We start from the raw sequence: 26,476 nt of genomic DNA on the forward strand, positions 1-26,476 counted from the left end.
TATTAAAAACTCTTCAAACACTTCTAAGAGAAGCAACATACCTTCAATCGCAGATTGGTGTGAATGAATAGCGGAAAGCCCTTGAGCTGAGCGCCCACTAGTGTCTCGTCCATGGGGCTGACAAAGCCGACAATACCCACGGAGTACTCCCTGCAGTATTTATCCAATAATTCTCGATTCCACTTGTCCATCGTCAGGTACTTGGAGAAGTTCTCGAAGACTATCACGCCGTAACGACCCTTGTCCAGGTTCGTCAACACGGGAAGACTTTTTCCCGACACCTCCACTTTGTACCTGTAAAAAAAGAAGGGGTAAGTCGCTTAATTTTTAGTCGGTCCATGAATTGCGGCGGAGCGTTTGAAGCTATTAAAAGCCTTCAAAACTCCGCAACCGCATCCTAATTCCATAATCCGATTGTTACACCGAGCTTGCTAATCTGCTAGAGCAAAATATACTAACGCAATGATATATAGAAACGATTCATAAATATATTTTTGTATTCAACCTTTAACACTTTAACAACGAATTACTTTTCTCCTATGGGGCTCTTCTTATTTTATTTTATTTTTAAACACGCAGCTCGTTTATTTTCAGCCATATTTCATGCCGTTTTTTATTATTCTGTCCGCCGGCTACACATAAATCTCAATATCTGAATATTAAAATGTGATATAACCCCCTCGTTCCTTTTCCGTTGTGCCAAGGACGAGCACAGGCTCATTTGGGTCCTCTCCCTTCCTGATAATCTATGCAATGAAAATACACTAGATATAATATTATTCATTGATATTATTATGGTTATATCGAACAACCGGTGAAAATCATATAAAAATATTATTCATTGACGGTATTAAAATACAATTTTTATTTTTAAATTATTTAAATGCGTATTAAGTGTCATTTAAGATCTGATTCTCGTGAGTAGGGTCAGTGTAAGACGGGCAGCAAAACTATAATTAGAAATGAGTCTTGTTTGTACAAGAAGAGCATTATCAATAAATTTAAAGTTTTGGAATAAAACAATGGCTTCCCTTCTATTAAATCTGCGTTAAACATGACTAAAATGGTCCAAAAAAATTAAAACGTAATTGCAAAAGATTGATATATATAACTAAATAAACATGTGATTAGTTTAATTTACATAGCTTTATTAAAAAAATCAAAAGATGGTTCTTCAGAAAGAGTACGAAAATTAAATGTTACTCAAAGATAGCAAAGAAATAAAAACAAAAATGCTTGCATATTTTCCTTCTTGATAAAACATGTCTTGTTTTGATTATACTATAAAAAGTAACGACATATGCAGTGTGAATAGTAGGGTTTACTTTAATATGGGTCTTATAATGCAATTGAGAAAAATTTGTGACGGATTGCATTTAATATAATTCACATTAAAGAGGATGGTTTAAGTCTAAGATAAGGATATCAGACGTCCTTTATTTTTAGCTTCCTCTAACAAAAAAATCTGATATGACCTTCTTATTTTTAGTGTCTTCCTTTAATATTTTCAAAATCTGGTCATCTTATCTATGATAAAGCACTTATATTTTTTACAGGTCCTAAAATGCAACTAAGATAAATAATCATACGAAAAAAGCAAAACAAAAACGTTTGTTGGGGATTTATCACAATTAAGATGTCACGTTAACGAGCACTTAAACAACGAAAAGAGAAATATTCCACACTACAAAAGAATCAACAATGCTTCTATTATCATTTATTAAAACCTTCTGTTACTGATCAATAAAATAGTAATCTAGAAGGTGTGTTTATAAAGCGGTGCAATTGGTTCGTCAACATCCTCATCTACGAGTCGCCAAAGTTGTCTCAAGTGATCAATATAAAATATATGCACTTATTCACATATGAGGAAGACTATTGAAGCAGAGGCACAGAGCGGTCTCACAACACAGCCGACAAAATACAACTTTTTTGATGTGTTTTATATCTCCCAAGGCGTAGAATTACGAAAACGACAATGCCCATATTCCTTGAATGCAAACATGGAGAATATAATGATGCTCGTTGTAGGGGATTCATCTAAGTAGTTTTATCGGGCTTGGATATCAAAATAAAATAATATTATCTCTTTTAGTTTCAGAGGGGTAAAATATCGGGACACCACACATATGCAAAAGATTCCACCGGCTGATATTTCGGCGCAAATTAAAATTTAATTTACCATGTTCGATATTTTGTACGATATGCGCGACGTGTTAACATAAAATAAATACATTTGCTTCATCTCAGGTAAGTCTAGTGGTACTTAGTAGGCCTGTCGGCCCCATTTTTTATAATAGGGATGGCTGGCGAATTGAAAACAAAAGCCGGTATTGCATACACGAAATTCTTTCTACTATTATATTAGTAAATAGTCCATGGAATATGCTTACAATAATCTCAACAATCTGTAAAAGTTAGCACGGCGGCAAGTAATAAGTTATAGTATATAATATACAAATAATATCGCAGTGACGTCATAACTGATAAAATCATTTTTTTAATATACACATACACAGTAATATTAGCCATCAGTGCCGCACATTCATAACAAGACTCGCACGCACAACGGGGGTGGTAAAATTTGACTGGAAAAGCGCTTCGTTTTCCAAAACGGCGCGACGTGATTAATGACACGATAATAAATCTGGCGCGTTTGCCTTTCATTAATCATACGCCCATTTCGGCGATCTGATGCAGAAAATGCATTAATTCGGGGGCGCGAAAACCGCGAGGTCACAATTAAAAAGTGCTCTGACGAGAGACAGAGGGTTCGTTATTTATCATCGACCGATTTGACGGTGTGATAATAAATCACAGCGAGCAAGGTTTATTAAATGCTCTAACTTAGTGGCTCGTTACGTTGTAATTTGACGGTCGAAGCTGTTAACCGGGTAATTACGATCTTTATCTCACGAGAGAGAGAGAGGTGGAGAATTTAAAAGTACTTTATTTTTAGCTTGACTTGGAATTGAGTGGGTCAGCGTTTAAATGTTTATGATTTTAGTTTTAAACTACATTACTTTTTTAGTTAACATTTTTAAAACCCAAATTCTTTAACCTTTTAAAAATATTTTGCAACCATAGATATTTAATATATGGAACACAAATACGTATTTATCGTTCTGAGAAGAAGTTTTTTTTTAATATACATATAAGCGTTTCTTACAAAATTAAGAATACAAGAAAATGCATACATTAAAATTAGCGGCTGCTTGTGACTGCCCTCTCCTCATCGGAGTCGATGCTTAAGTATCCAGGGATGCAAAGTTTGCAACCTGGCTGATCATCCAGCTAATATAAGTATTTGTTTCTTAGAACAGCGATATAGATATACGCATTTAGAAAGCGACATTCGTTTGATGGGCATTGTTCTAGGTCGTATTCTGTGGATCCGATGATTTAGTATATCAATGACCGTTTCGCAAAAAATAAATACTCTCTCAATGACGAATAATATTCACAGTAATAACACTTGCATGTTATTTAATTTTTCTGGTCGTAACGAGGGCTTTTGTGTGTGGTCCTATTCTTGTTTGATGGATGATCATTTTGATCATAGTAAATTAACACAATAAGACCCTTTCATATGTGGGCATCTGTGTGTGGTCGCCATAACCATAAAGATAAGTTTAGGAAAAAATGTTTAAAATAAGTCAGTGACTTCCAACCTATTTTTAAACACAATTTGTTTTATATTTTTTGTACGCGATCCACAGTTTGAACCGTTTAAAAATTTCAAGCACGGCAATTTATCGCATTACTGCAATTACTTAGGAAATAAAACCTATAACAAATAATCACTGTGCAAAGTTTCATAGTTACATTTACTTTTCTGTTTTTAAAAAATAAAAAAAAAACAGGAGAAAATGGATATCAAGAAAATATCTTGAGAGTTGTAAGTAGCTACTTGATATTTTTTCTGCGCAACTAAAATAAACCGTGTTTTTTATCCAAGTTTAAATTATTATTATTAACCTAATACATATGTATTTAAAATTTCGGTTATTAGGTATGAATAATAATAGGTACTTTTAAGATGATAATTGAAATAAAAAGTATTATCCACTGCTATACATAATTAGGACAATTTTATAGACAGATTCACTGTTGCATATTTATTGTAAGAGCAATCATTCGAAGTCGTAAAGAAGTACAATGTTTTAAAATGGTTGAGACTACCGCCGTGATAATTTTACAATAAAATTCGGCTCATAACGGTATAAACCCAGTCATTTCAGTGCCTAATGTTTAATTCGCCAGCGCATATGATATAAATGAAATATCAGAAGTTATCCTCACATAATGATACTTAGTTATTTATATACTTAAATGCTTTCAATATACATATATATTTTTTTACATACTAGAATAAAAAAACAATTAATTTATTATATATTCGCAAATTAATTTAAGAAAATATAGTTACGTGCAAGATATTAGAATAAAAAGCATAAGAAAATCTTTCATACTTATACTAGTAAGGATAGATTATACGCGGAGAAGAGCATGTTTCTTTACTGGAGAATTTACGTGAATGAAATCTATGGAAAGGTATTACGTTTTTACGGTTTATATTTTCAATCAAAAGAACGGAGGGCTTAAGAGCAAAAATTCATGTAAGGTTTATAAGGAATAATATACTTGATATTAATTCAACTATCCCATGTTATTGATTGAATTTTATATGTAGTATATTATAAAAACTATTACTTTGCATTTAACCCTCTTATATAGCCTATAATTTTGCTTCAGTATATTTAACAAAAGCTCTTGTAAATGATTATATCATAACTGTTTCATGAGAAATACTAGCTTCAAATTATACGGAGAATTTTTTATAAAGAAGGCAGAAAACTACTCCTTGAAAGGGTTCCAGAGAATGGATTATTAACATTTTGGCAATACTACAAATCTATGGACGTACTACATGTTTAAATTTTCATTATTATCGCTCGTATTTTCAGTCGCATCCGCAAGACGCAAACGCACGTACTTTACATAGATTCCCCTCTTGAAAATAAAAAAAAGAATGGACCAAACCAACAGTGCATTTCAACCATATTTTTCATTAATGGCTGGGAAGAGTTAAAAGAGCTCCGCGTACGTAGGTTATCCGGGGAAGATTCGAATACATTTGTATAACCTTCCAGAGCATATTTTATTAAAGAACGCTATGTTATAAATCACGCTAATGCATTTAGAATCTTCAAAGTTCTAATACCGACTATTAGTTATAATAAAAAACAAATTTAATATTGCGTGTTTATTTATAGTAACTGATCGATTTTATTCCATAGTAATGAACCATATTCCATAAAAAAAGTGACTTACTAAATGGCTTCACTCATTTTAAATGTTTGGTTATTAGGTTCAATAAAAAAATACAGCCCCACCGAGATGAAAGATCCAATGCATGATGTTCGCTAGTGCTTATGTATTAAATTTAATATCAGCGGGAAAAGCTAAAGCCGCGGAAAACTTAATACTCGGAAAATTCAATAAATACGCTACACGAAATCTGAAAGTGCTCGAAATTAATTATTCAAATCACTGGGTTACATATTATTCAATTAAGACGGAGGAGGCAGTGTAACAAAATCGATTCGGCGGTCGTATTTATAGCACAGACGTAAACTAAACTGCGATATGTTGTAGTTAAACCGTTATTAATAACGTGCGTGAATAACGGGTGAACGCTGCCTTATCACTGTAATTAACTGTCGCTGATTATTTCTAAATTTAAACGCAAAACATTAGCAATATGCATGAAAACTCAATCATATTAATTATTTACTAAAATATTTTTATTTATATATTTTAGCATAAAGTTATATAAATATATAAATAATAATATCAAACAAATGTCTCTTTTAGCATAAAGATATTTATTTGGCAAAGTTTTGCATGCTATTTTTACATATCTGTGGCTTATTTCAGCAATAACGCTAATGCATACATAGGCTTAATATAAAATCCTCTGATTATAAGTATCACTAAATCATAGCAATTTTCAATGAACCGTACAAGTAATAGGCATTCTGTTTTCTCGTTCTTATTAATTTCTTGAAAAATAAATATTCTCATTTTCACTTCTCGATTCTCTTGAAGAATTTTGATAATAATAATATTCAAAAGCGCAATTTATATAGAAATATATTGGAATTTTTTTTTAACAAAATCAAGTACCACTAATTATTTTTTAATTATTTAATTTTATATGAAAAAAATATAATAACGATATCTGTTAGAAGAATATACTATCAAAAATATAATTAATCCCTAAAATATTCAAAGATGTCAGTAAGAGTCTATTGAAGAGCAAGTTTCATAAAAGCATGTTAGCATGCGTCCCACTGTAGCATGTGGTATTATAACTTAACCATGTGACTACGATGCAGCGCTCGTCATGCGTGTTAACCATAGGACGCATACGCGCGTACTGAATAACAACAAATAAAACCGTAACTAAGAAAGAGCTAAAAATGTCCATGAAATAATTGTGTTTAGATAACAACTTCCTATGTAACCTGGTGTATTTTAATTAGATTATAAAATATGTTTATAAACATGTCATGAAATCAGTAGGTAAATTATGTTTTAAAAACTTAATTAAAATACTGATATTAACACAGAGCTACGGTACGTAGACGATCCAAAGATAAAAAATATATTTTCAAAAATTTCGTACAAGTGATATAAATTGTCATGCAATAAACATAATGACTTAATTTATTAAATCACTAGTAAAAAAAATTACTTAATCTGTATTAATAAAAATGATTTTAAAATATCCATTAACCGATAGTTGTGAAAATGATTTAGGTTAAAAATATAAATTTTATTTCTAACGCTCATGATATGTGTATGTATGTATGTGCACATTTCTAAATAGTATGTAGTTGGTGTCAGATATCACAAGCAGGCTTTCGCGGAAAGCTTGCACACGATTAAAAGCTTTTAAAGGGACACACAAAAAAGCACGTACGACCAGAGGCGATAATTCAGGATTTAAATCGACAATGCTTTATTTTAGCTAAACTAACAACAACGATGTATAGTTATAGTCATTATTCTACGACATTGTCTACCAACTAAAAAGTCGTAGGTTCCATTACGTAAGAGCTACGATATTTTTTTCAATAACATCAAGAATAGAACAACGCAGCGGTAGCAGATAACAATATTAGTTCAAAAAAGTGTACAACAAAATTAATTGTTCCATTATTATTACACAAAAAACATTGTAAACGAAGCATAATGAAGAGTCACAATAGAGGTCAATCTATATAGAACAGTTTAAGATCTTGCATCTTGCTAATCACCCAACTACGTTAAGAAGATTAAAACAGATGGATAAATGGGTACCGCAAGAATCATTACCTGTGAGAAAGAGTAAATTATGTATGACAACAAAACAATATCTGAATAGAATCCAGAATAAATGCCTAAGCCTAATAATATTAAAGTTACTGTTTTGTGACCATGTAAGCATATTGTCATAAAGTAGATAATATAAATAAAAATATTCAAAGAGACTCGATCAATATCGGTTAATGCATATGGAGCAATTACATTGTAAGAGTAGTCTCGTACCATAATTAGCAATTTTTATGACCTCGCAGCATAAACCAGATTTAAAAAGAAAATGACTTAAATATTTAATTGCTTTTGAGTCACTTTTATCAGAGAGTCGAATCAGCTAGCATTTTTTTTGTATTGTAACATGACAAGGAAAAATTATTTTAAAAGCTGGCAGCCCTACCTTAAGACCTTTTTCTTGTTACGTATACGAAATAGGAAAAAATAATCAAAACGAGACCTCGGAAAACAAACAGACGTGTGTTCGGGCTGTCGCCGCGATATTTTGGACCTGTAACTGCTGTTCCGCGTTTCCCGTAAGGCCGACGTCAAACAAGGAAACTCTATTTAACCGTTTGCCTAACTAATTTATCTCAGAGTGGCCACACACACACACTACGTCCAAATTGTTTTTCCTAGCGATTATTAATTTGTCATGGATCTCTCTCGCACATACTTTTTTGCTTCACTCAGCAAAATGGAACTAAATTGATTGTATGGTAAATTTAATAATATTTACTAGCAAAATATGTTTATTATACAAACGAGAATAGTATTAGTTAAAAAATTAACAAAATAATGCTTGAGGATGAGGTAGACTCTAAACTTAATAAAAATAATCAGGCAAGACATGTTTGCTACTATAACTAAATTAATGGTTTTAAAATAAAGAAATACATATTTTTGTAAATACACGACATAAGCCCATAACTAGGTATTATTAAGGAAAAAATATTGAGTTAGCTTAGATACTCATTGGATATGAGAACGAGACAAGAACTCCCAGAATAAAAGATCGCCACATAATTTTAAAAACGCAAATAAAGGACGTTTATTAACTACTGTCGTAAAAATTTCACGTACGAGCAATTTAAACGCGCGTTATATGGCATTGTTATGCTCAATACAAATATTTATTCATTTGCGTGAAATACCACTAAATCATGTAGAAATATACTTAGTTTAAAATATTTGTTATTAATTAATCATAAAACCTAATTAGACAATATAAACCAGTTCATCATTCATATAAGCTGCTTACTTATATAGACAGTTGATTAGTTGAAGTACTGCTAGTAACAAGGCAGCACAGCAGTATGTACATAGAGGTATGACGTATATATTATCAAAGAGATCATAGTTTAATTGAATAGAAAGTTTATCATACTTTTCTGGTTGTGTGTATATAATATTATATAATGATATTTATAAGTAAAAATGATATAGTATTAAAATATAATATAAGCGGGGTTCTTCTTAGTTCGAAAAACTTTCGTGTAGCTTAGCAGGGTATATGAGGCCTCAGTTTTATCAAAGTTGTTCTTAAAATGTGTTTGATACATTTGTGTCAATTCTTAATCTCGTCATAAAGTTCGAATCGCTTTTTTTGGAAAAAAAGTGTCGTGAATTTAAAATAGACATAAGTGACAAAGAAAGGAGTGAAAGGCCATCCCTTGTCAAAAGAACTTATTAAAACATTGAAGGTAAAAATAGTTTTGATAGGCGTTAAACGATCGATGAATTTTATGAAAACTGTCAAAAGCTGTAGTGTACAGTTCTTCACTATACATATTATATGAAAGTGTTTTTGAATTTTTTAAGCTGTTCTCAAAATAAAATTATCTATAAATATTTTTTTATAGGTTTTTTTTAACACTCATTTAATTTTATGTTTATATTGTCTTTAAATGTTTACTTAGCCAATTGACCGTCAGTTTTGTGGTTTAGAAAAAAATATTATTTCAAATCGTCCACAATAAGGCAAAGGTTACAGTCTGCCAGTTATAAATCAAGTTCAAAGACTTTTTATAAAAAAATAGGTGAAAAAAATCGAATTAACCGTAAAAATATATACCTTTACTAAAAATCTAGTGTAGAAATTAATATTACCAGCGAGTAATTGTGAAACATTTTATAAGTAAATAAATGTAAAAAATCATTATATGCAGTGTTGTAGTGGTAAATAAAAAAGAACCAGGTGGGTATATTATTTTTAATTCACCCCCCCTTAATTTTTCGTTATTTAAGAATATATTGGTATTGAAAATGTTATTAATTTAAGAAATAAACATAAAAAATTCATATGTTTTTTAATAAATAAATTAACTATTCTTAAATTGTCTGTATTTCTAATATTAAATTAATGTACATATATATTTATTATTAAATAAATATATATTTACATTGAATAAATATTAATAAATAAATATTAAAATCTTGTGTTATGAAAAAATGTTCTATTATATTCTGTTAACGTTTCCACTGATCTTTATTTGAAAGAAATGCAATTTTTTAATTGAATATAATATAAGTAACTACAGAAAAGAGAATATTTAAATAATAAGAGTAAGTGCCCGTTTACGTCACTTGATAAAATAAGACTGAAATCTGAAATAGAATACATTTGATACTTAATCGACGGGTCATTTTTTGCGGCGCGATTTTCGCGCAACACAGAGCTACATCGAAAAAATTATTGTGTCAATAATTTGATTCAGCGACAATAATGTTATTATAAAAATTTAATTTAATGTGATGCGATTTAAATACGGTCTTGCAAAAATCTATCAACATTTAACAAGAGATATGCGTTGATTGCTAAAGAATTCATTAATCCCAATGTATGTGCAGATATATAAAGCTAACATAAAATTAGAGTTTTGCATATTTAAATTTAACGCATTCGGATACATTTTGCGGGTTCGATCAACCGAACGTAATTGTGTAACGTTTAACGTGAATGTACGGGTACGCGCCAGCGGACATTTTCAGTATGCAGATTTTACAGACGCAAATTAGCAAGAGCACAGAATACGCCCACGGTAAACGTGGCTTTAACGGTCGCTTCATTTTATTGCGTGTTCAAAAGTTTCCACTGTGAAAATGCGTTTTTATACTACGTCCAGCATATAGCATAATGAAACTCGATTGTTGTTGCAAATTGAATTTAATTAAAATTTCAGTATAAATACTCTGACAGATCCAATTCCTATTTTGATTAAAAACCTTTATTAGAATATACATATGTACATAGCATATATTATTATTAAAGGCGTTTGATAAGCATTTATTTAATTATATATATTATTTACCACTTTGCAGATGATACCTTAATAAATTTATATGGAACTTCTAGGCTATTTCCTCTAGAGTGCAATAGTATTTTGACAATCAGTCTCTATATATTACGAATAGTCTACGGTCGCTTAAATAAATAATAATATAATAATCGAGTTATTAGAGATCATCTGAGTATGCAAGGTCCGTATTTTTATTTATTTATAATACATACATAACAAACTTTGTCGAAAGCTTTTTCAAAATCAATAGATACAACGTCTACTTATTTTACAGCATCTAGGGATTTTGTCAATGTTATGTTGAAAGACTGGAGGTTAGTGACCGTGGAACGGGTGAGAAGAAAACCATGCTGTTGATCCAGCAAAACATGCTATATCATTGTTTTTATAAAAAAACACTATACATAGGTGTAACCTACTATCGAAAGAAGTGACAGGAATACCAAATCGGTATCATTTAATATCAAGAATATAACTCATACTCAAACGCAAGATCTAGCATACACTCAATGTGGGTTTGATGATAATTTACTTGAAGCTAAAATTGCCAGGTAAAAAAATGAATTTTAGAGTTAAGTTATTAAACAACAAATGCGATATATTATTATAAGGTACTAATGTAATAACTTTAAATTGATTTAATAAATTATTTCCTAGCAAAAACATTTCTTTCTTTTTTTCTAATCATTCGCTCAGTTGCCGGCGCTCCATATGTGACCTTATCCATACAATAGTGTATACATATGTATGAGTATGTACATATACGTTCGTATAATAATGTTTTGCATTCACGGATTGCTCGCTAAAACCCGTATTATATTCAGTGTCTGCGCGCCCGATGAAGCGTATTCATTGTCGAGTACGTATTCTTCGAATGATTCGCCTGTACTTTGAATACGTAATACTTTTGCGCTTTCGAATCGGCACTGGAACAAAAAATTTCGTCGATGTCGGTTTCACCGTATTTGTGAAGCTTTGGCGAAAAAAACGTGTAGCTGCCCTTTTATTGGATGATAAAAAAATAAAGCAAACGCTGCACAAAAAATCGACGAAATACATATATATTTATTATTTTTTGTACAAAAGATAATCCAAATGTGGATACAAAAAATAATAATTATATAGAGAAAGTCGATTTAGTTTCGACGCTTTTCATTAGTGTAGGCAAAAAAGAAATGTATTATTTTACTATATAAAAAGAGAAATGATACAATCTATTATTTTTTGGGGGAAAGCTCAAGGTTAGATTTGGTGTCCGTTACCAGAAACGAATACAATAACCTGTGCTTTTATACACTACATTTCTATATTCGGTAACATTATATATAATATTCGTTTTTAAGTACAAAAGTGGTCAACGGCCGAGTCATTTTGATTTAATAAAAAAAGCATTACTTTTAATTTACGACTTGAACCTCACAGTTAGTTGTATTGAATAAGAATATGTTATAAATATGCGATATGTTTTAAGTTAAATTATTAATATAAAGTGAAATAAAGTAATACATTATATTGGGAATAAAATCGTTCAAAAAATAAATTTAATATTTCGCTTTAATGTAATTTTAATGTAAAAGAATTTGGAGCAATATTAAGTGTCCAGAAATAGTTATTTAAGAAATAGATAACTAACTATCCTAAATTGCGTGCGTTTGATACCAAAAAAACGCAGACTTATGTGACGTTGGAATCGTAAATTGTTCTTAACCCTTTATGTTCTAAGTGCGGATAAATTCGAATCACTTTTTACGGCTTTTAAGTACAAAATTCGGATTTATCCAATTCACAATAAAAAAAATTAAGTGCTAAATTAATTTTCATTAAAAATACCGTAATTAGTCAATTATACAGTAAAAAAATTAAAGGTGAATATAGATGCAGCATAGAATAACACATACAAAAAATCTTAAGTATACCTTTAAATTTATTTTTTACTGTATTGACTAATTACGTGGCTTTTTATATAAAATAATAAACAAATTAGTTGAACTATATATCCATTATGAAAATGGAAAAAAAAAGGTTTTCTAAATTAATTGAAAGTATGGACAACACGAGTCGACTGAATACATTAGCAAATCAGTAATTTCTCAAGTTTTTACTCTCAGCCCGTTAATTGTTGAACATCTATGTGCGTGTTCACCATCTAAAAACTCTATTACATAGTAGCATAGCTAGAGGGAGCGGACCGCCCCGGGCGGCAATTGCTTGGAGGCGCCATTTTCGCGATGGAAGGACGTTCATGTAAAGTGATTTTTTAAACTGAATGCGCTAAATATATATACATATATCCACGAATAAGTAAGAGCTAAGTTTAATATGTGAAAACTATATGCAACAGTTTATCAAATGTTGATTTTATGAACCGGCCGGTCATAAAATGACGATAAAAATATTTTTGTGCGACCCAAAATTTTTGCCAGTTTCTTAAAATTAATAAATAAATAATGCTATGAAAATATTTTTCGCGAAAATTTTCAGAGCCTTTTTCGTTGACAATTAAATTTGTAGGAATATTTTTATATGGTTTACAACCGCTGCATTTCTGCATATCACTGCATAAAAATGGGTGGGTCCGTACCAAATGCTTGAAAATATGCATTTTTTTTTTGGAAGCTTTAATAGAGGTCGATAGTGTTTTAACACTTTACCGACCGGCAGTTTCATTACCAGACTTACGCTAAATACCGGCACCTTTTCGCAAATCTTCGCAAATTTTACCTTTTTTATTAAAATGTATGTATCTTTTGATACGGTCAGAATATTTCGTTGATTTTTTCTAGACATATTATTAGATTTTAAAATCATTAATCAATTTTAAAATCTAATAATAAGGAAATTTATTAATTATTTTCTATTTTCGGCGAACCACATGTTAAGAACCACTTATTATTGACTTGAATTGATGCATTGATACATTTATAACATGTCTAGAAAAAATCATTAAAATATTCGGACCGCATCAAAAGATACATAAGTTTGTCTGGTAGTCAAACTGCCGGATGAAGAAGATACCGGAAGAAATACAAAATATATTTACAAAACCTTCGCATTTGTCTAAATATAATTAAAAAATTTTTTTTTCAAAATAAAATCAAAATTCATACATTTATTTAGTCATCTCTTAAAAAAAATCAAATAAAACACTAAGCATATATTTTTAATTTGACATGGAAACGATCACATACACAGGACGCCAATTGGCGTCTACGGTGTTTAACTTTGGGCACACTCAGGACGCCAAGTAGCGTGAGCGGTAGGTAAAGTGTTAATAGCAATTTTTTTAACTATTTAAATCGGCAATATCTTTGGTTTGGTTATCTCAGAACTACGTTAATACTTTAATTAGATAAAAGGAAACCGCTCTACGTGGAAATCAGCAAATTGAAAAAATGTATGGGGGCTTTCCACAGAGCTACGTCGTAAAATTTACCTTGCTTATTTTATTTTACTTTATATTTTTTTTATCTTGTTAGACATATAAAAAATGTTAAGTAGAAACAGCTGTTATTGACGATTCGGGTATAAATACGGAAGCCCGATTATCACATACTACATACTTTATATTATAAAATTTCTTTAAAACTAAGAAGACCGAGAAGTGAAAATGAAAATGCCTATTTATAAGCCTGTGGGAACCACAGGAAAAACTCATGCACTGCTAGAAAAATATTCGTAGCATATACACGCGCTAAAAGCGCAATAAGCAAAAAATATGTTATACGATATTAACATTTTTTGTATTGTATTTACAAACGTATACAGTGAAATGCGAAAATGGCAAATCTTCACTTGATTGAACCTAATATTATAATTACTAACATATTTTTATTTATAAAAATTTCTCTAGAATTATCGAAAAAATCGAGAAGTGTAAATGAGAATTCTTATATATCAAGAAATGAAAAGCACCGAGACACCAAAATGCATTCATTGGAAGCAAGAAGCACCCAGTTCTTCAAGTTCAATAAAATATCATTACCATGCTATAAATTATATTATATATATTTTAGAATCCAGTGACACGGAAATGCTATATTTACAAAAGCAATCATTAAAATATCTAATTAAATATTATTTCATTGAAAACGCTTTTAATTACTTCGAACGTCAAAATTTTATTTATCATTGCTATTTTCAGCAGGGGATAAAGAGAGAGTGCGTCAAAAATATTGTGCGAAGCCTTAACGTCCGTTAATTGGCACGGCCCGTTAATTACGACAATTTTCTCTCTCGGTCCACCGGACACGAAAGATTTGTCATCCAATCAAACATGTACGCAAAGTCAATTTGGACAAAGCTCTCGAGAAAAACGGGCAGCGTTCGTTTCAGCGTCAAAGCAAATTTTTAAAGTTCGCCATAAATTGACTCATCGCCGTAGCAGTCCGACGGACGGATACGGCCCTCGGGTGAATTTTATCTAACTCAATTTGCATTCGACCCTTCGGTATATAAAAACCGCACCGGGTTTTCAGGCACCGTTAATTTATACGTATATCAAAAGCGCACCTGCATGCAAGCGAAAATGGACGTTTTCACGTGAATGAGTGGTCTGAAAAAATTTACAATACAGCTAAGGGGCATTATGAAAATATTCATGGTTGAAAAGTAAAATTAATTATAGAATATTCCTGAAAATTAACACAAAAGTTTATATAGAGATGCATAACATAGATCTATACAATGGGTTTCTAGTAAGTTAATAATTTAAATTAAATATTTTTTTTAACTATACATGTAAAATAATATTTTGTATTTTATTTGGAAAAATAGCAAGTACTTGGAAATTCTAATACGTACATATAAATGTATTTTTATACAAGAGAAAATATAATTTATCTGACAGACGCTAGTGAAATTATATGCTGCTGTAAACAAATGTTTAACCCTTTGACCGCGGATAATTATATTTAAATAACTTATGGCATAAATAGGTGCTCTCCCACATATTAGCAAATTTCGAAATGCGCGCAAAAATATCACCCGTAGTGAGAGGGTTCAGATTGCTTTAATTTATTTTAAATGTTGTAGTATTTTGTCAAGCAATGCGACGTCTCAATTTTGAGAATCTCTGATCATGCAAAAAACGCTTACTGGATTATCCGTTTGTAAACAAATACAATTTTACTGACACTGAGCAGTGAAAATATACACCAATTGTTTAATAAATTTTAACAAAAATATATAATCAATATACATATACTATATATTTATATTACAAATGCACGGGAAATTAAATTTCATATAAACTGTTCCAGATCACCGAAAACATTTTTGTTTTTTGGCAAATATGCTAAAAACTGGATGGCTCGTGCAAGGGAAGCGTTTTCAAATAGGCAGCAACGGTCTAGAATTAGGGATGCAATCGCAACTCTACAGCCCGCAATTAAAAATTGCATAGTATCAACGGATTATGTATTTTTACAATGTTTTGTATTTTTACGCTCTTAATAAAAATGCATTAGAATGCAAATACACGATATGCACTTGTAAAGATCAAGAGAAATTTTCTCTGAATTCTCTCTTACAACGAGAAGTACTTCGCTTCAGACAATGGAGACATATTCAAGAACGTTACGGAATAACGTTTCATACGGTAGTGGTTAAGATGACGCGCACTACGTTTAATAAACGCTATTCGCTATTTTTTTATCTTTCCAAAACATATTGTATTTAAAATAAAAATAAAATATGTAATTGTTTGTTTTTTCAATATAATACGATTAGTGATATATAATGAAATAATTAAGTGACACACACGCGATAAATAAAAGGGTAAACCGATTGAATAATCACGTAATAAATAAAAACGCCCACGAAACGCTTCTGGAAATAGACTAATTTAAGAATATAAATACGAGAAAGAGCCTTTTTATTTTTATGTAGTATGTACGAGACGGGCTGAAAACGATTTCGCTCTATTTGACTTTGGGCGTGCGACGGTTTACCAGTTGACTGATATAACGTATCAATTTTCCCTCGACGGTTTCTTCGTCTTATTCCTTATCTTTATTTATAGAGACAAGACCATCCCATCTCTCACAATCGGTTGATCCGCAAGCCGGATTAATTCCGGCAAGGAAATGGTGCTAGGGGGCAGAGAGACCCACTACGCATCAGTCATGTGTATGGGGTTGTTTTAGGATAGTATAAAATTATATACATACTTATAGAAAGAATATTCTTAGTTTACATTTTTTTTAAATAAATAAATTAATAATATATATTCTACTGTTCTCTTATTAAGTATTTTTAAACTATATAAAAGGATCAGAAAGATGAAACTCAATGTAATGTTAAAGATATGCAAAAGTTTGTATTGATCATTCAAATATAACAGTCAATGTTACATACAACACGAAGCAAAGTAAATCAGAATGTAAATCTAAAGATTAAATAACAACATTGTGCACTTTTAATATCGTTTCAGTTGAGATTTCTGATATTAAAAAGGTTCGGAAATATCATCCAGGTTTAATTACCGTAACGTAGGATGTCATTTTTCATTATATATAATGTGTTTAAATACACGTTTTTCAATTTAAACTCTGCAAGAAGAGCATTAATTGTATTTTGTTCATTCTTCAAAGCATATTTAATCCTTTGACGTCTTTCCACAAAAGGGCGTCTCGACGCGCAACGTCACGTGTTTCGCGATACCATCTCACGTTAACGCGACCTGACGGGCTAGCGAAAAATCGTTCCTTATCGGAAAACCTTCAAGAAACACTGTGAAATTTTCCCCTGGCAATCCCCCTTCGCCTCGTGGCGTGCTTTTCTCTCTATACCCACCGAATAAAAAGGCGGACGCCTTTGTATCATCACCCCTTTACGCCGAAATCTATATCGTTTCGTCGCAGGGTTGAGGGCAATCACTCCAGAAACGGTATCCGCTGGTCCACTCGGAACGTGTCCACTTACAATCAATAGCGTCATTTTGTTCCACTTACACGATAATATGCCCATCATATACCCATACAAATAATCCATCAATGTGCCATATACACAAAGCACTTTTTTCATAGAAATTTAATTTTATTTGTATATTAAGAAAATTATTCCATCCACAATACAACCAAATAGGTTATATCGTTCACATTTTATCTGTAAATTTATATCAATATTGATTCCTTAGACGACAGCAATTTAACTGAACCCAGAAAAATATTATATTACATTAGACCAACCTTACATTTATAACTAAAACGAATACTTGCGCAAATGAAGATATACTGAACTAATAAATTTATTATATTACAGCATAATGAACGCCTTCTATAATATAGTAGGGTTTTTAAATTTAAATTAAAAATTCGATAAAAATAATAGTATATAACTATCTTAATATAGAAATGTGCTTTTTTGTGTAATATAAACATAAAATAATATATATTCAGGACGGAATAGCGCAGTCTGTAACGTCTCAGATTAGTAACTCTTATGTTGCGGGTTCGAGCCCCAGCAGCGTTACTTGAATTTCATTATGTCTGATTGACTTACCCAGTTAGTACAAATTTACCCCGTTGTAACGCATCGAGCTTATGTATGTCATAAAAAATAAATCAATAAAAATGCGAATATTTAAAAAAAAAATATACATATCTCTCCGACACGCACGTGGGATCTCTTCCCATTTATATTGTAAATCGCAAAGCTACACAATGGTTTTAATATCTAATTTTAACTATTAATTTAAAAAAATAGATAAAAAAAATCAGAATGAGGCAAAAATAATATTTAAGACCCAAAAAGTTAAGGGTACGGTATTCGCACACTCGCCAGCTGCGGTCCCTCACGACAGTGAGGTACAGACAGCTAGTAAATGTAAAATAGTAAATAAGTATTAATCAATAAATAAGTATAATATAAAATAAATTCTAGAATTGATTCTAGGCGTTAGAAATATTTTATTTTAGATTTAAGTGAAAAAAATGAGTCTAATAACTTTTAATTTATAGCTAAAACTTATATTTAAAAGTAGTATAATAAATACATTATTATACCAGAAGCGCTTTCAAGTTATTGTGACTGAGCTAATTATAGTAAAACATTAATGGTATTAAATTTGAGTATATTTTACCATGATTAATAATATGTGTTTACGAATGTCTATATGTGTATATAAAAATATTATGATGTTGGTGTTTTATTGGTAGTACCCCAATGCTTCACAATATCCAAATATTAATAATACATTTCTAAAATTAAATGTGTGCATGTGTGAAAGCGCATCTCGTGATTTTCTCAACTCAAAAACGCCTAATTTTCCTGGCTTAATTGTAATTCATACTAATTTAATGTACTTAATTTAGTTTTTAACTAATTTGATACTTTTAATTTATTGTTTAGCTACAACGCTTTTGTGACTATACATAGAAATTATTAGAATTAAAACATGATTTAAAAAAAAACGCTAAAAGCTTCGCAGCAGCGACGCGACATTCGTTGGTGCTACACGTCCGGCTTTTTTTACGCGGAAGCTTTTTTAAGCGCAGCAAAAAGTTCCATTATCGGTCGCGAAAAAGCTCCTTCCTAGACTCGCAGGCATATCAGGTATCGCTCTCAAACTCACCGCAAAGTGGGTGTCGACCGACAAACAATTCGGTGATTGATCGCCGTTTGATCGGTCGCTTTAGCGCTTCTATTATTGCCGTCGTAAAATTGTGTAATGGATTTTTAATGGCTGCGTACCCCCATTATTCGCCTTTAGACACGTTGACAGGTGTCCACGTGAATCGACGGGGTTTTTGCACGGCGTAATCGGCTTATGGGGTCGGTCAATTTGAGCTTTCGCGCAAGCAGCTAAAAGCGCGGTTTTAACAGTCGCATATATATATGTATATAGTAATATGATTCGATGGGGATTTGGAATGTGGCGGCGAAAATAATATAGAAGAAATTCGATCGGCGTGTATGAAGGGATTAGTGAGTGCAAAATAAAAACGGTAACGTAAAGGGTCGGCCAATAGTGGTGATGTAAAATTGGTAAAATTGGAGCAGTTGTATTAAAATAAATTAAAATCGTAATAAATTCATACTTATTAAATACATTATTTAACCGAGCGTTTCCACTGCGACGGCGCCGACACGATTTTTTTTGCTTTTGACGTAAATTTTTGACTTCTGAGAAGTGATAATTGTTTTTGCAACCCTTTATTGACCAAAATTTGGTTTAAATATACTTTCGAATTATATACTGTCGAAATGCAGACAAACTATGGGTCAAAATACGAGATGCGACGTCTGTCTGTACTTCTTCCACTCAATTCTCCTAAGAGTTGAGTTGGTTTAGTTTTATTATGGACTTGACCTAATCAAATCAAAGTTCTTAAACTATATTTAGTTTAATTGTGTAGGTTAGCTTTGGGTTTGAACAGCAAATATACGTTTCGCAACTGTCAAATTGAGTTATATAGACATTTTCAAGCAGCATATAATTTCACTAGCGCCGGTAAATTAAATTTTCGGTAGTAGTAAATTATATTTACCTATGAAAATGTATTCTGATATGATTACAATAAAATGCGCTTAAATTTTTTTCTAGGTAGATTCAAGACTATTTTTTTTAGATTTATTTTGAGGTATAACCCGAAAATTTTTGATTTGTAATTAGAGACGATTTTTCAGATTTTTACAGGAAAAAATAGGGAATGGGGGACCAGCGCCTATCAATTAAATTATATTTTTGCTAGTAGAAAAATATATGTACCGGTGAAAATGTATTCCGATATGATTTCAATAAAATTACATATTTAAAAAAATACTATATTTTTAGATTTATTTTAAGGGATAACCCGAAAAATTTTAATTTGGAATCAGAGACGTAATTTCAGATTTTCACAGAACAAAAAGGAAGAGGGGGAAGTTGCTAGTCAGTGGTAGTTTTTTTTTAATATTACGATTTCAATAAAATTAATAGTATTTCATTAAATGATATGTATTTTCTGGCCAATTCCAGGGGGAGGGGCAAATGTCAGTAATATTTTGCTTGTGAAAAACTATATACATTTAAAACATCTTACTATTATATATTTTCTATGAATTAAATTAAACCACAGTTTTATATACGTCCTGTAAAGCTTAAAAAATAAAGTTAATTATTATTTGAGGGTCATATTAAAAGGTTGCGAATATTTTATTAAATCAACGATCACTGAGATCAACTATGAAAAATGTGTAATTTTAATAGAAAAGAATATGTATGTCAATAACATTTTGCTTGTGAAAAACAGGTAACAAGAAAGAACTATATACATTTAAAATATCTTACTATTAGACATTATATGAATTAAACGAAACCACAGTTTTATAAACTGCTTGTAAAGTTAATTATCATCTGAGGCTCATATTAAAAAGTTGCAAATATTTTATTAAATTTATATCGAAAAATAATATGGGTTCTATGAGATACATAATACATCATCATAAATGTGTTTAATACATTATTCTGACATATTTTCAATTGTGATAAATCATTATTCTATCAGCAAATTCAATCTTTCAATATTAACCAATTCATTGAGCAGAACTGAAAAATTTCGACAGCACTAAAATATTTTATTTAACTATTTTAATTTCATTAAAATTAATCGAGGTATACAAATGATACTTAAAATAATAGTATACATTAAATATAGTCATACATATTAACTACAAAAGAGGAAGCAATTGACTGATGTCACAAATGATGTGATCGTAAAACGTACGAACAAGAAAAAGTTCCAGATTTCCTTTCACGATTCTGCAAAGAGTGCTTCAAAGTTTTGATCGCATCATAAAATATATTATGACGTTTGTATACATTTTACTTACATACTGTATTGTAATAATACAACAATAACTTTTCATTGAATATTAGTTTGAAATATTATAATAAATTAAATTATGGAGAAGCTCCTCATAGTTCGGGTGATACAAATTAATTAATACAAACTATCGTGCGCAAACTTACTTAATCCTATTGTGTACTAGAAGTTCGGCAATATCTTTGCAGAGTTTCGTGTAGGTAGACTCGACGAAGACCAGAACTTTCGGATCAATCCTCAGCCTCGCCTCGGACCGATGGTCAGGAGCTGAAATCTCTTGAGGTGGAAGACCACCTCCGCTTTCTCCAAGTCTGCAGTGTACCATAGGCATTGGTCGGGTGTTTCGCGGCATCAAACTGAAACAGAAAAAATATTAATAAATAAATGTGAAATGAAATATTCACCCGAGCGCAATATGTAGTCGTGTATTTACACGCAGATGGAAAACGTATCCCTTTATCTATACATGTGCGGATAAAACCTGATGGAAATTGAAAAACTAGCAGCGGGAAAACGGCGCGAGCTTTTCCCGAAGCGAAAATCTATTTTGTCGCCGATGGAAATAAAATTTTACTCGTTGGAAATATATACCTACAAACGAAGTTAAACGCTCATCTCGGGCACGCCAAATCATTTTTCTTTTTCGTACGGTAATCCCTTGGAAAATGGACACCTTTGTGTGTATTTTTAGAACCTTTCGTATCTAAAGAACGAATAAGGGACGTGAGTGATTAAAAGAGCAGTGAAAAATAAGCGTGGGAGCTTTAGATACATAACGCAGGTGTCCATTTGTCCCCGGTTTACCATATAAAGATTTAGAGGGAAAATAAAAAAAAACTTTTAGTATGTTCGGCGAGAGCGCGTATGAAAATACCATTTTCGAATGCAGTCCCGAAGTGAAGAGAGCTCCGAAAACTATTCGCAAAGAAAGTCTGAAAGTTCGATTAAACTCGGCTTCAAATATGGGAAGTTGAGCGAAATTGAATAAAACTGCGGGAGCGTTCCGGCGAACTTATAAAACGGTCCGCGCGCGGAAACAGTAAAGATTTTTTCCGCGCCGGAGAAAGTTTTATGAGATTTATTTGTAAAGCTGTGTAAAACAGAATTTTATATGTAAAGCGTTATGAAGAGAGACAGGATTAAATTTTGATCAATGTAAAAAAATGTATTTTCTTTTTGACTTAAGTATATTTAAAAGAGCACTTTAGATTTACATATGTATATTTGTTAACAACATTTAATATCTCCACAGATTACATCTCAATATTTTTAAGGGATATTTTCTATATATTAATCATTAAATCGTATCCTTAACTACTTGTCTATATTCGATGAATTAGTGTATTAAATTACGATTATTTTTACATGTATGTGTGTTAGAAGACGTAATTATCTCAAGTTAATTGCCATTTGATGTTTTTATTTAGATAATAAAAATAATACAATTAATAAGATTCTAGAAATACAGTTTTATAAAATCGTGAGAATTATCTTAAAATACGGTAATCCATCCACAGATTTTGGGAATTTAGGAATAAGGAGGTTTGTTTCTACTAATCGATCTCGGGAGGAGAAATAGTCCCACTATTGTTTTCCTTTAAATATTGTCCATTATGATAAATTAACAAGTTTTTTGCCCCTAACTTGCCTAAGAACGTGTTTATATGATATTATTATCAGACCAATATACACGAGCCTTTAATATTATATTGCTGGGTTCATTATCATAAAAAAATAGGTATTAGCTTTTATGCCGTCCTTGTCGGACTATTATGTTATAATCATTGTCTCATCGCTTTGTATTGTAAGGGATCTTACAAATGATATATTCGGAACACACAATAATTTTAAGAGTGTTTAAACTAACATAAGCTTAGGCATCAGAAGCTGGTGCTACACAACCTAGGATAGAATGAAGCCAAAGATTATATTATCTGCCCAATTACCGACTGTTTATGATGATAAAAATATTTCGTGAAAACTGTAATAGTTTTTAATTAATTCCGCATACCTTTGTATTGTAGGAGAGCTAATTATTTAATTTGAAGAGGTTAACCTTATAGCTGAGGCGTGAGAAACAGAACAGAAAGAGACCGAAGAAAATACTATGATGAAAACGAATCTCAAAATCAGTATATTTTTTATTGGTCACGCACCTTTAAAAACCATTAGCATTAACCAACGTATCCTAGAACGACTACATTAAACAATAGAAAAGTACTTCCCGGTCATGTCCGAGTTAAATTGAAAATTTATATTTTGTGAATTTTTTCCTCAAAAATAAGCAAATTTCTTAAGAAAATTGTCACAACGTTTTTTTTTGTTAAAAATTAAATTTATACGAATATTTTTAATGTTTCACAAGAACTACATTTTTTTATACCGCTGCATAGGAAAAGGCGGGTCTGTGCCAGACTGAAAAAATTACTGTGACCGGGAAGTGGATAGGAAATCGTATTTTTAACCATTACAAGAGTGATCACAATGGTTTCGCTTATAAAGCTTCACCCGGGATATATATTCTTGCTTCATTAGAGAATGTCTGTTATAGATGGAGTTGAACCAAACGTTTGATACTTGCTCACATCGATTGGTTCAGATAGATCAAACAGATCGGCATACATTAGAGAACGAGATATTTCGAGAGCCACTAACAAAGGCGTATTCAATGAAAACTAATAAGTTACACTACTCATTAAGGAAAATTAAGCGTATTTATGAATTTTCTATCATGATGATCGTAACATTTGTAAATATATTTTTTGCAATACTCTGTTGATATTATTAAATATTAGTGTACACGTCATTAATAATATGTATTTCTATCGTCCATTTAAAAAAGCCCATAAAGGTTTTATTTATCTAAAGGTATGCTAATATAAATTTACCAGTACATTCAAACTCATTAAGATATGTATACTATATATTACCATTAGGGTTATTTTTTATCATTATATATGATCGATAAGTTAAAACTGCATAGATTATAAGACAATATTTTTTTTATTGTTTTTTTTTTCTAATAATGCTTTGTTATTCTTAGCTATTGGCAAAGGGTTTCCGAGTCAGATTGTGCATTCGATTTGAGATCTGTACAAATAACATTAAGATAAACGATCATTGTGTCTTCAAAATATAGCTATTTTATGTTATTTATATACTGCAGATAAGTATAACGAGATCTTTAAATAAAATCTTGCTGTACATATAAAACAGTTAATAAACAACTTTTGATTAAAATATATATATAACCTGTTGATACCACTACTTCATAAAGATATTATTCTTAAACAGAACCCAAAATCGATAACATCGTGTATTTACATATATTTATTATTACGTGTTCGTACCTTTCAATAAACCTGTATGATGAATAGTACAAAGTACATATGTCGGATGAAACAACCCGAGCGAGCTTTCAATTTGAGCGCGTTTAAAAATGCTTTTGTTCCAAATCAACTCATTAATATGCAAATTTGAAAGCAAAAAGTACATACACGCATTACGTATACACAATGTATGTATATATACAGTGTCTCTGTATATAGGTTTTCAAACATTGCGGTTACTATGTAACGTTACGCATCCTGCGCGACAATCACCAAGAGTTTTATGGGCTTTTGATTCGCCTATATTCTACTTTGTATGTATATACACACACATGTGTGTTTAAACCGTAAAATATGGTGTAAGTAAATATTGACTTATCCCGCGTGTACTTTTTCGCGATTTCCCTTCGCCGCCTTTCACCTCGTGATCCTTGCGCCACTATTCGTTATCTGTGCGTGTAAATTTTCCTCGGGCAAACTCGCGCGTGTGTTTGAATTTTGATACGCGCCTAGAACTTTACGTTTATTATTATATATGTATAAGGGGCAGGAATAGAAAAAATAAGTATATACATATATAAGACATAAAAGCCAGCTCTAGCACTCCTATGGTTGGGCATACATCATGCTCTTTATGATTGGAAAAGTTTTTTATGCGCCATCGAAAATATCATAAAAATGTATAGCCTATATTATGGCCATCGCAAAATTGTTTTTAGATAAACTCGAAGAATCGAATTATACATAGTTTCTATGCAGGTTCAAATTTATTCATATCAAAAAAATATTGAATACATATAAGCAGCATGATAGATTAATGGTTTAGATCGCTGACTAATACATGAAAAACCTTATACAATTGTAATTTCGATCGATCATCACAGATAATGTTTTCTTTGACTTTTCTAATCTCATAAATGAATATTGCGATGAACCTATAATTAAAATAAATCGATTTAGTTCGTGCATAAAAAAATAATACACGACAAAAAATAATGTCACGACACAGTTTAGTGTCTCACTTCTTAATTGTTTCAATAGATGATTTACAATAAATAAATATTACTGTTCAAAGCAACTCAATAATTTGACTATTAACAAACAATGTTGTTTAGGTCAACCAAAAAAATTGTCATCAATTATATCGGTTATTTTAAGTTTAACATTTATAATTTAGCTTTGGCTTAGATTTTATCATACCAATAATTAGTTTCGGTAATAAAGTTATATAATTTACACTAATATCAATTTGATACATACTTTTTAGTTCTTAATTGTATGATTTTTTTTTATTTATTAATGATATATTTAAGTAAAAGTATATTCTCTCGATAATAATTATATTTTAAAAAATATCAAAGGGTTTTAATAATATTGATTTTTATCAACAGTTGCTTATAAAAACGAATACAAAACTTTTTACGCTGCAGTTCTTAAACAAAAATATTTATATATAGTAGCGTTGATAAATCATCGAATTACGTAAGTAGAATTAAAAATCAGACGTTGAAAAATCCTGCAAAGCGGTTAATTTAAAAAAAGTTATTATAATAGAGAAATTAGAATAATCCAAATTTAATCAACAATGTTTCAGTTCAATGGCATTTTATATGTAAAGCAGCAGAATTTTAACTACAAATAGTATAAATTAACACATTTTTTATATTAAAAAGAGAACCTC

The 26,476-nt window shown here is 30.8% G+C and overlaps 1 protein-coding gene across 7 annotated transcripts in view; it reads right to left on the reverse strand.

Moving 5' to 3' along the window:
• The window catches only part of sfl (N-deacetylase and N-sulfotransferase sfl), a 313,934-nt gene that overhangs the window by 12,403 nt on the left and 275,055 nt on the right, over positions 1-26,476 (reverse strand). For all 7 annotated transcript variants that reach the window (XM_088199104.1, XM_088199102.1, XM_088199103.1 and 4 more), the window contains 2 exons: positions 21,613-21,822; positions 42-294 (listed from right to left, as the gene is read on the reverse strand). In XM_088199104.1, coding sequence (XP_088055230.1) covers positions 42-294; positions 21,613-21,822 — 463 coding nt within the window. The remainder of the gene's footprint in view (positions 1-41; positions 295-21,612; positions 21,823-26,476) is intronic.

The sequence above is a fragment of the Plectrocnemia conspersa genome, unplaced genomic scaffold (assembly GCF_051122295.1).
Source record: "Plectrocnemia conspersa isolate PC_06_02 unplaced genomic scaffold, ASM5112229v1 ptg000012l, whole genome shotgun sequence".
NCBI classification, from domain to species: Eukaryota; Metazoa; Arthropoda; class Insecta; order Trichoptera; family Polycentropodidae; genus Plectrocnemia; species Plectrocnemia conspersa.